At 47.0% G+C, this 12,461-nt stretch overlaps 1 protein-coding gene across 1 annotated transcript in view; it reads left to right on the top strand.

Moving 5' to 3' along the window:
- LOC143962468 (disks large homolog 4-like) overlaps positions 1 to 3,568 on the top strand; it is a gene marked incomplete in the record, with an annotated part of 306,432 nt that extends 302,864 nt beyond the window's left edge. Inside the window, 1 exon segment of the mRNA XM_077471743.1 lies at positions 2,713 to 3,568. Coding sequence (XP_077327869.1) covers positions 2,713 to 2,819 — 107 coding nt within the window.
- Positions 3,569 to 12,461: the final 8,893 nt, after the last annotated feature.

Below are 12,461 nucleotides of genomic sequence, written 5' to 3'. Positions count from 1 at the left end.
CTGGCTTTTTGGCGGTTGCTAGGGGCGACGACCAGCAGATTAACCGTGTAGTTGCCACTAGAAACAAACATCCACCATATCACCCTGCTGCCAGACTCCCATATATATATATATATATATATATCGAGCAGTCATTTGCTTTGTTTGGTTGATTGGGGAAAGGGGTATGTGGGATGCCCATAGAAGAGATCACTTTGCCGTCATATTTAGAGATTTTATTGAGATGGCACATATCAGAAATGATCCGCATGTTTAATAGCTACAGTCTTTGCTCTCATATTGACAACATGTAACAAACATTGTATGTAAAACTGGCAACAACAACAAACTGATACATTGTATAATCGATATATGACTGCTGCATCAAGATAATACATTGTATAATCGATATATGACCGCTGCATTGAGATAATACATTGTATAATAGATATATGACTGCTGCATCGAGATAATACATTGTATAATCGATATATAACCACTGCATTGAGATAATACATTGTATAATAGATATATGACTGCTGCATCGAGATAATACATTGTATAATCGATATATAACCACTGCATCAAGATAATACATTGTATAATAGATATATGACCGCTGCATCGAGATAATACATTGCATAATAGATATATGACCGCTGCATTGAGATAATACATTGTATAATAGATATATGACTGCTGCATCGAGATAATACATTGTATAATCGATATATAACCGCTGCATCGAGATAATACATTGTATAATAGACATATGACCGCTGCATCGAGATAATACATTGTATAATAGACACATGACCGCTGCATCGAGATAATACATTGTATAATAGATATATGACCGCTGCATCGAGATAATACATTGCATAATAGACACATGACCGCTGCATCGAGATAATACATTGTATAATAGACACATGACCGCTGCATCGAGATAATACATTGTATAATAGACACATGACCGCTGCATCGAGATAATACATTGTATAATAGACATATGACCGCTGCATCGAGATAATACATTGTATAATAGATATATGACTGCTGCATTGAGATAATACATTGTATAATCGATATATAACCACTGCATCGAGATAATACATTGTATAATCGATATATGACTGCTGCATTGAGATAATACATTGCATAATAGATATATGACCGCTGCATCGAGATAATACATTGTATAATAAATATATGACTGCTGCATCGAGATAATACATTGTATAATAGATATATGACCGCTGCATCGAGATAATACATTGTATAATAGATATATGACCGCTGCATCGAGATAATACATTGCATAATAGATATATGACCGCTGCATCGAGATAATACATTGTATAATAGACACATGACCGCTGCATCGAGATAATACATTGTATAATAGACACATGACCGCTGCATCGAGATAATACATTGTATAATAGACATATGACCGCTGCATCGAGATAATACATTGTATAATAGACACATGACCGCTGCATCGAGATAATACATTGTATAATAGATATATGACTGCTGCATTGAGATAATACATTGTATAATCGATATATAACCACTGCATCGAGATAATACATTGTATAATCGATATATGACTGCTGCATTGAGATAATACATTGCATAATAGATATATGACCGCTGCATCGAGATAATACATTGTATAATAAATATATGACTGCTGCATCGAGATAATACATTGTATAATAGATATATGACCGCTGCATCGAGATAATACATTGTATAATAGATATATGACCGCTGCATCGAGATAATACATTGCATAATAGATATATGACCGCTGCATCGAGATAATACATTGTATTATAGACATATGACCGCTGTATTGTAGGATGAATCTATAAACAACCATCCTAGATGACACGGACCACCTCAGAAACAGTAGAGTAGAAACATACAATCTCTCTATATAGATCTGAGATGCATCAGTTAAGGCCTACGCGTTTCGAGGATTTATTCCACTCTTCAGAAGCATATCTCTGTATGTCTCTCTCATATATCTGTAAAAAAAAAAACACAAATATAAAAAATAATATACACCGCCGCCCACACCTCATATAAAGCCTGAGATGCATCAGTTAAGGCCTACGCGTTTCGAGGATTTATTCCACTCTTCAGAAGCATATCTCTGTATGTCTCTCTCATATATCTGTAAAAAAAAAAAACACAAATATAAAAAATAATATACACCGCCGCCCACACCTCATATAAAGCCCCATTCATTCATTCTTTGTTTTCCTTTGGTATAAAGGTTTGAACTCGCTGACCATTGTGAGCACCACTGTCAAAGTTAAATGATTTGTCTTAACCCTCTAGCTGGGCTTTTAAAGAAAGTTGACAAATAACAGACTTTCTGTCAGGATCACCAGGTAATAAACATGTTACAGGAAGGGCTCATATATATATATATATTCAAAGTAATCACATATCATTGTCTTCTCTCTCCTGGGGAGGGGGCCTGGGCCTACTGTGGGCACTGCTGAAGAGCGCCCCCCAGTGACCATTGCACAAGTGTTTATCAATAACTTTAGTTCACCAAAAATGTCTACTACCCCTAGGCCCAGAAAAGTCTAGTCTGTGTGTGGCCACCAGAAAATGCTTTAAATGTAATGAGATTGAAGTGACTGCTAACCATCTTTTCTCTCTCTTCTTTTCCTTTCTGCTCCTTGGATGTCCTCTCGTTCTTCCCTTCAGCGGTGGTCGAGGGAGACAGCTTTGAAGAGGTCTACCATAAAATAAAAGGGATCATCGAGGATCTGTCAGGACCCTACATCTGGGTTCCTTCTCGTGAAAGACTTTAAAACCAACTTCTTCCTTCACCCTCAGCATGATGTCCATGAGTGGAGACTGCTCTCTCCTGGAGCTTTGTAAATGTGGAGGCAATAAGGCACTTCCTGGCTTCTGATGGCCTCCCCTCCCTGGAGGGCCTTATGTCACATCCTCTTACATATCAGGAGGCCATTATGTTTGTGTTTATATGTTTTTACGTGTGTATTTTATACATGCACAAAACTCATATAGACCACAATCCGGCGCTCCTCTGGTTTTCATGGCTCCTCGTGGGAGTGGTTTCCTTGTGGTCCAGCCCCTGCTGAGTGCAGTTGGTTTGGATCCTGCAGTCCCACCTAATAGAGTGGGTGGAGCCTGTTGTATAAAGAGACTTTTAGTCCTGGTTTTTTTATCTCGCTGTCTGCGTTAATCTTGTGCATGCGTCTTATACTGGAAGGGGGGATTCTGGAAAAAAAAATTCCCCCCATCCCCACGCACATGCCCTTACAGTTTGGGGCAATATGAACTATAACTCCCCTTGTAAGGGGTAGTAGATTCATGGATGTCTCCTTAGGTCTAAAACAAAGCCATGGAGGGGTGTTCAAAGCTCTTCGGGGCTCGGACAGGAGAGAGACTGACCAGGAAGCACTGCTGGTACTCTCGTCAGAACGCGGGATGAAAGGGCGGAGCTCTGTGGGGCTCAGGCAGGCGGAGGGTTACATACAGTACAGTAATAAAGATAAAACTATTTTATGTGGATAAATAAAATGTTATATATTTATTTGCTGTCTCTGTGTAGCGTGGTGCCATTTTAGAAAATTCTGTTGTATATGCCATATTCTGTCCAAAAAAAAAACACTCAACCAAACAGCCTACCCTCCACCGATGACCCTCAATCCACCTCTCCACCAATATGACCTTAAGCCCCCCTCTTCACCGATATGACCCTCAGCCCCCCCCCCCTCTCCACCGCTATGACCTTCAGAACCCCTCTCTACCGATATGTTCCTCAGCCCCCTCTCCACCGATATGACCCTTAGCCCCCTCTCCACCGATATGACCCTCAGCCCCCCCCCCTCTACCGATATGACCCTCAACCCCCCCTCTCCACCGATATGACCCTCAGCCCCCCTTCTCCACCGCTATGACCTTCAGAACCCCTCTCCACCGATATGACTCTTAGCCCCCCCCCTCCACCAATATGACCCTCAGCCCCCTCTGCACCAATATGACCCTCAGCCCCCTCCTCTCCACCACTACGACCTTCAGAACCTCTCTCCACCGATATGACCTTCAGCCCCCCCTCTCCACCGATATGACCTTCAGCCACCCTCTCCACCAATATGACTTTAACCTCCCCCTCCACCGATATGACCTTCAGACCCCCTCTCCACCGATATGACCTTCAGACCCCCCCCCCCCACCTATATGACCCTTAGCCCCCTCTCCACCAATATGACCTTCAGCCCCCCCTTCACCAATATGACCTTCAGCCCCCCCTCTCCACCGATATGACCTTCAGCCCCCCTCTCCACCGATATGACCCTTAGCCCCCCAACCACCGATTTGACCCTCAGCCCCCCCTCCACCGATATGACCTTCAGCCCCCCTCTCCACCGATATGACCTTCGACCCTCCACCGATATGACCTTCAGCCCCCCCTCCACCGATATGATCTTCAGCCCCCACCCTCCACCGATATGACCTTCAGCCTCCCTTCTCCACCGATATGACCTTAACCTCCCCCTCTCCACCGATATGACCTTCAGCCCCCCCCTCCACCGATATGACCCTTAGTCCCCTCTCCGCCGATATGACCCTCAGCCCCCCCTCCACAGATATGACCCTTAGCCCCCTCTCCACCGATATGACTCTCAGCCCCCCCCCCTCCACCGATATGACCTTCAGCCCCCCTCCCTCTCCACTGATATGACCTTCGACCCTCACCCCTCCACCGCTATGACCTTCAGCCCCCCTCTCCACCGCTATGACCTTCAGCCCCCCCCTCTCCCCCGCTATGACCTTCAGCACCCCCTCTCCACCGATATGACCCTCAGCCCCCCCTCCACCGATATGACCTTTAGCCTCCCCCCTCCACCTATATGACCTTCAGCCCCCCTCCCTCTCCACCGATATGACTTTGAGCCCCCCTCTCCACCGATATGACCCTTAGCCCCCTCTCCACCGATATGACCCTCAGCCCCCTCTCCACCGATATGACCCTCAGCCCCCTCTCCACCGATATGACCTTCAGCCCCCCTCTCCACCGATATGACCCTCAGACCCCTCTCCACCGATATGACCTTCAGCCCCCCCCACCGATATGACCTTCAGCCCCACCCACTGATATGACCTGATTCAATATTGATCTAAAACAGCAGAAAAATGTCCTCTTTTTTTTCCCATCTCACCTCCCATGTTTAGCACTCTGCGTCCTGCAGGAAACAAACGTGGTAGGTGGGCTTACACACCAGTGGAGGAGGATGGGTGGACTTGTTGGTATACCAGTTTTGTTGGACAACACACCAAAGGCCTAAGTATTTAATACAATGAATGAACGTTCCATGGAGCTCCGAGCAACCTCAGAAGAGAAAAAGCAAATGCCAGAACACCTGGAGGCTTATTTTACATTTAAAGACTAAGAGGCTATAGATACATAATATTTTATAATATATTAAACTGATACAAGTCTAATAAATGATGTACTGTATATCTGAAGACAATGTAGGCTGAAAAAGTCCAGTCCATCATATTCAACCAATAACAACATACCTTGAACTGGCCAGAACCAGCTCTCTCTCGAGAGAGTCTTACAAACCTTCACAGCTTTTACTGTGAAGAAGCCTTTCCGCATGTGGAGGTTAAATATCTTTTTTCTTGCATACATAGAGTGCCCCCTTGTCCTCTGTAATGACCTGTAATATATTGTATGTAGATCTTTTATAATTCATACTTGCTATGAAGGGAGAAGGACAGCTGCCACCAATACCTAACAGGTATATTTAATCTGATTACAGATTCCTCCTTTTTTGTCTAGACTATAAGGCTTTGTGTTCGGTCAGCTCCCTTGGCCAGTTATCAGAGACTACAAATAGTACATTGGTTTTCATTTCAACATATCTCCTATTGGCTCCCCTCAGTCTGTACAATGTCTAATTGAACACATGTTATTATTTCTGTTTGCTGTAAGAATGTTTGACTTGACTACGTGTACAGGAGTGGACACATACTCCTTTCCACCACCCAGGATCAAGGCCTGGATACTTCTACTGTCCTTGATCACACAGCACACCGGCTCCTTCTTTTTTTTTTTTAAAAGAACAACAAGTTTATTGGTGGACTAGAACAACAGGGCATACAGCAAAGAATGTACATAGGGTAACAAGGCAATCAAATCACATTCACATATGTTATACAGTCTACATACATACATTATGGCTTCGTTGGTCATACTTCGTGCAAGACCGCCCCGACAACCCACCCCCCAGACTCCTCAGGCAACCGCCGGGAGGGCCCGGGGAGCAGGGCCGCCCGGGAGGCCATACTCTGAATCGATTTAGGCCAAAACAATACTATCAGTACCTCCACACCACTCCTCCATCCCCGCCAACCACCGGACGGCTTCCCCAGTGAACTGAGACTGCGGGCAATAGATATTTTCCAAACCATAACCACCATCAGGTCACTCAATGTATTTCTTTAAGTTGACTCCGCACAGGTGTCCAGGCTAGCGAGCCACCTGTCCCAGATCCTGTTATACTTGTTGGGGCAACCCCTATGTGCGTAAATAACCTTCTTCAGAGGCAGCGATAAATTCACCTCGGCTATCCATGCTCTAATCGTGAGAGGCGCTGTACGTAGCCACAGCCTTGCGATCAGTTTCCTAGCACTAAACAGGGTCTCGTGAAGAAAGATGGTATGACAGCGAGTGTTCCGGGTATCGGTCAGAAGACTGAGTAGACAGATTTTGGGGTCAACCTGTAAAGGAGAACCCATGTGATCATGTAAGAACTGAATGATGCGTAGCCAATAGGCCTGAACGTCCGGGCATGCCCATATTAAGTGATAGAATGTACACGGGTGTTCCCCACAGCGTGGGCACCCCGGGTGCTGTGATGTGCGGTATTTGCTCAGTCTTATCGGCGTGAGGTATGCCTTGTGTATAATATAGAGTTGGGTCAGCCGATCCGACAACCTAGGGGAAGCCAGCCCAACATTGCTGAGAATATCCTCCCATTCTTCAGTGTCCAGTGGGCCTACCTACACCGGCTCCTTCTAAATGTTTGCCAGACCATGTCCTCAAGGAATACAACCCAAGGGTGGGCACCACACTAAACAATTCCAACAGGCCCTAATAAGCGTGTCCGGTTCCTAACTCCAACGACTGAATCGCCTTACCAACGAAGCTGGCAATCCTTTACAAGCATGAGAACGGAGGGCCAGGTGGCTGCATTGCAATTCTGAGACACCAACGCCTGGACCTGAAAAAGAGACATTCACTGAAAGAGATTTAGGAGGAATAGGAGGATTCCTAGCCTTCAAGGATCATGGATACCTTAGTGATAACCTACCTGATCCTCCAAGAGATGGTGGAAGGAGATGTGGGGCAAACCGAGGATCTGAGGTTCAGCTGGACACGATGGTGGTGGAGATATAAGCTTGCACTACACCTACCCTAATGTAGAGCCACCTCTCTGTGGAGCTTTGGTGCACAACAAAGAGAAGGAAGGAAGACGTCCCGATTAAAGTGAAAAGAAGAAACCACCTTATAGAGAAAGGAGGCTCGGGGGCCTCAAAACCACCCGGTCTTTATAAAGAACAAAGAATAAGGCCGTCAAGTTCTTAGACCCGACTTGCTGATGTTATGGCCACTAGTAAAAAAGACGGAGAATTGCTGAGAGAGGTTATATGGGCCCTAACATCTCATATAATCCATGGTCAGGATTTGAAGGAGCCTTTGTCCTGTAGACTTATCATGTCAGAACTTCGGAGTTGTCCTGTGTTCACTCCCTGTACATATCCCTCCCAGTCTTTATCTTGGGACTACACAATGATTAGACTTGATGTTGTGGAGATGGGAAGTGGGTTTGAGTAGTTTGGATAAGAGAAAACTGGGCAGGGTGAAGCTCATGAGGTCTGAGGAAGGAACACCAGGCAACCACATTGTTCTGAAATTTGGAAGTCAAGGTAGTGACAACCACCCATTCCAGGATACAATCAAATACAAATACAAGTCCTTTCAGCAGAGGGTCTGTACTAGATCTGCACGATTAATCGTTAAAGAATCGAGATTGCGATTCTCTCCCCCCCCCCCCTCGCAATCTTAACACAGCATTTCCTCGATTCAGTGCAGAGAGTTCTCTGCACAAGCCGACAGCTGTCAAAAAAAAAAAAACTGTCAGCCTGCAAAGTTTATCACAACCTCGCTCAGGCGAGATAAAGAGAAACATTGTAACATTTCTTATATCAAAGGAATGAACCTCTGTCTGTAGATGAGGGCAGTTTAATCACTTAAAGAGGAGTTCCACGCGCCCCTTTAAAAATGAAAAGTCAGCAGCTACACATACTGTATACATACTGACTTCTAACACTAGGACACTTACCTGTCCTGGAGTCCAGCGATTTCGGCACCGCGGCTGGTCAGGTGGTGCCGCCGCCATTGCTGGTGAGGAAACTTGGCGGTGTAGCCTCTCGACTTCACGGACGGGTCCCTAGTGAGCATGCGTGAAGCGCTTTGCACTCTCTCAATGGCCCCGCAGAAGGGGAGGGAGGAGGAGGGAGGCCAAGCTGCTGACTTACTTCGCCACGGCCCGGTCTACCGGACGTACCTGCTACCCCCTCCCCCCCCTTCAAAAGGTGCCAAATGTGGCACCGGAGGGGGGAGGAATATCAGATAAGCAGAAGTTCCAGTTTTCGGTTGAACTTTAAAGACTAAACCTTTTTCTGACACTTGTCGCTTACAAGTTAAAATCAGTATTTTTTGCTAGAAAATGACTTAGAACCCCCAAATATTCATATATATTTTTTTTAGCAGAGACCCTAGAGAATAGCAGAGACCACCTGTGAGGGTAAGTCCCGGAAATCTGACCAGTCCTCATCATCTACTGTACATCAGGTATATCCCTCTGCCACTTCTCCTGGGGGTAAGTCCCGGAAATCTGACCAGTCCTCATCATCTACTGTACATCAGGTATATCCCTCTGCCACTTCTCCTGGGGGTAAGTCCCGGAAATCTGACCAGTCCTCGTCATCTACTGTACATCAGGTATATCCCTCTGCCACTTCTCCTGGGGGTAAGTCCCGGAAATCTGACCAGTCCTCGTCATCTACTGTACATCAGGTATATCCCTCTGCCACTTCTCCTGGGGGTAAGTCCCGGAAATCTGACCAGTCCTCATCATCTACTGTACATCAGGTATATCCCTCTGCCACTTCTCCTGGGGGTAAGTCCCGGAAATCTGACCAGTCCTCATCATCTTCTGTACATCAGGTATATCCCTCTGCCACTTCTCCTGGGGGTAAGTCCCGGAAATCTGACCAGTCCTCGTCATCTACTGTACATCAGGTATATCCCTCTGCCACTTCTCCTGGGGGTAAGTCCCGGAAATCTGACCAGTCCTCATCATCTACTGTACATCAGGTATATCCCTCTGCCACTTCTCCTGGGGGTAAGTCCCGGAAATCTGACCAGTCCTCATCATCTACTGTACATCAGGTATATCCCTCTGCCACTTCTCCTGGGGGTAAGTCCCGGAAATCTGACCAGTCCCCATCATCTACTGTACATCAGGTATATCCCTCTGCCACTTCTCCTGGGGGTAAGTCCCGGAAATCTGACCAGTCCTCGTCATCTACTGTACATCAGGTATATCCCTCTGCCACTTCTCCTGGGGGTAAGTCCCGGAAATCTGACCAGTCCTCGTCATCTACTGTACATCAGGTATATCCCTCTGCCACTTCTCCTGGGGGTAAGTCCCGGAAATCTGACCAGTCCTCATCATCTACTGTACATCAAGTATATCCCTCTGCCACTTCTCCTGGGGGTAAGTCCCGGAAATCTGACCAGTCCTCATCATCTACTGTACATCAGGTATATCCCTCTGCCACTTCTCCTGGGGGTAAGTCCCGGAAATCTGACCAGTCCTCGTCATCTACTGTACATCAGGTATATCCCTCTGCCACTTCTCCTGGGGGTAAGTCCCGGAAATCTGACCAGTCCTCTTCATCTACTGTACATCAGGTATATCCCTCTGCCACTTCTCCTGGGGGTAAGTCCCGGAAATCTGACCAGTCCTCATCTACTGTACATCAGGTATATCCCTCTGCCACTTCTCCTGGGGGTAAGTCCCGGAAATCTGACCAGTCCTCATCATCTACTGTACATCAGGTATATCCCTCTGCCACTTCTCCTGGGGGTAAGTCCTGGAAATCTGACCAGTCCTCGTCATCTACTGTACATCAGGTATATCCCTCTGCCACTTCTCCTGGGGGTAAGTCCCAGAAATCTGACCAGTCCTCGTCATCTACTGTACATCAGGTATATCCCTCTGCCACTTCTGGGGGTAAGTCCCAGAAATCTGACCAGTCCTCATCATCTACGGTCAAGCATGTACTGGCCATTTGGACTACCGGGAGTTTCCCGGTGGGCCGATGGCTCAGTGGGCCACTCTGATGTAAGGGGGCTGCTGATGGGACACTCTGATGTAAGGGGGCTGCTGATGGGACACTCTGATGTAAGGGGGCTGCTTATGGGACACTCTGATCTAAAGGGGCTGCTGATGGGACACTCTGATCTAAGGGGGCTGCTGATGGGACACTCGTAAGGGGGCTGGTGATGGGACACTCTGATGTAAGGGAGTGCTGATGGGACACTCAAAATGTAAGTGGGCCGGTCTGGATGAAGTCCAGGGCCAAATTCCTGTCCCAGTCCAGCCCTGTCTACGGTACATTAGGTATATCCCTCTGCCACTTCTCCTGGGGGTAAGTCCCGGAAATCTGACCAGTCCTCATCATCTACTGTACATCAGGTATATCCCTCTGCCACTTCTCCTGGGGGTAAGTCCCGGAAATCTGACCAGTCCTCATCATCTACTGTACATCAGGTATATCCCTCTGCCACTTCTCCTGGGGGTAAGTCCCGGAAATCTGACCAGTCCTCGTCATCTACTGTACATCAGGTATATCCCTCTGCCACTTCTCCTGGGGGTAAGTCCCGGAAATCTGACCAGTCCTCGTCATCTACTGTACATCAGGTATATCCCTCTGCCACTTCTCCTGGGGGTAAGTCCCGGAAATCTGACCAGTCCTCGTCATCTACTGTACATCAGGTATATCCCTCTGCCACTTCTCCTGGGGGTAAGTCCCGGAAATCTGACCAGTCCTCGTCATCTACTGTACATCAGGTATATCCCTCTGCCACTTCTCCTGGGGGTAAGTCCCGGAAATCTGACCAGTCCTCGTCATCTACTGTACATCAGGTATATCCCTCTGCCACTTCTCCTGGGGGTAAGTCCCGGAAATCTGACCAGTCCTCATCATCTACTGTACATCAGGTATATCCCTCTGCCACTTCTCCTGGAGGCCAGAAAAGGGTATGAAGAAGAACACGGGGGTATAGGGACAAGGCCGGTTTCAACAGCTGGTCCACAAATCTTCCAAAGGAGAGCAACAAGAAGATGTTTGGCCGTGGAAGGCATGAGAGAAACTCGTCTATATATTTGCACCTGTAGATATTCGGGATACTAAGCTTGTGGTAGAGAGGATCAAAAGAAAGCAGTTCCTTATTAGCAACTACATGTGCCATGGCATTAATTGTGAGATTGGCCCAGCAGGGGGGGTGGGGAATTGTGGGAATATGGGGCGAAGACGGGTTGTTCCACAGTGGGATCTGAGGGGAAAGAGTAGCAGGCGCCTGTGATGCCCATTTAAGCCCCACTGACCAGGCTTTGATGGTAGTCTTCATACGAGAGGTATGGGGCTTTGACACCTCGAAGGAGGAGATGATGGAGTGCCCCCAGGGAGCCAAGGACTACTGCCTCCTGCATGGTGGATGGCTTATTCAAGTTTGGCCCCAAACACCAAAGAGTGAAGTAGCTATAAGTATTCTTACAAATCTGGCATAGCCAATCCCCCCTGTAGGGCTGGTCTAATCAATGAGCTGTGTTTGTATGGTGGGGTTTGAGATCCCCGTAGATAAGAAAGTAACAATTGGTTAAGCTGTTTAATAAAGGAATTGGGGATCCACGTGGGTAAGTTGCAAAAAAGTTATGTAAACTTGGGCAAAAGTTTCATTTGAAGCAAATGTATGCAATCAGGTAAAGAGACAGGCAAGTTTCTCCATGCCTTACGTTTGTTTTTGTCTGACAGTACTGGAAACAAATTCTGTTCAATAAGACCACCACCCCAAGACCATCACCCCAAGACCACCACCGCAAGACCACCACCCCAAGACCATCACCCCAAGACCATCACCCCAAGACCACCACCCCAAGACCACCACCTCAAGACCACTACCCCAAGACCACCACCCCAAGACCACTACCCCAAGACCATCACCCCAAGACCATCACCCCAAGACCACCACCGCAAGACCACCACCCCAAGACCACCACCCCAAGACCATCACCCCAAGACCATCACCCCAAGACCATCACCCCAAGACCACCACCCCAAGA

Source organism: Lithobates pipiens, unplaced genomic scaffold (genome assembly GCF_037356315.1).
Source record: "Lithobates pipiens isolate NorthernLeopardFrog02 unplaced genomic scaffold, aLitPip1_a1.2 Scaffold_8, whole genome shotgun sequence".
NCBI lineage: Eukaryota > Metazoa > Chordata > Amphibia > Anura > Ranidae > Lithobates > Lithobates pipiens.
Note: the sequence above shows the minus strand (reverse complement) of the source record. Positions and strands in the feature narration are given on the sequence as shown.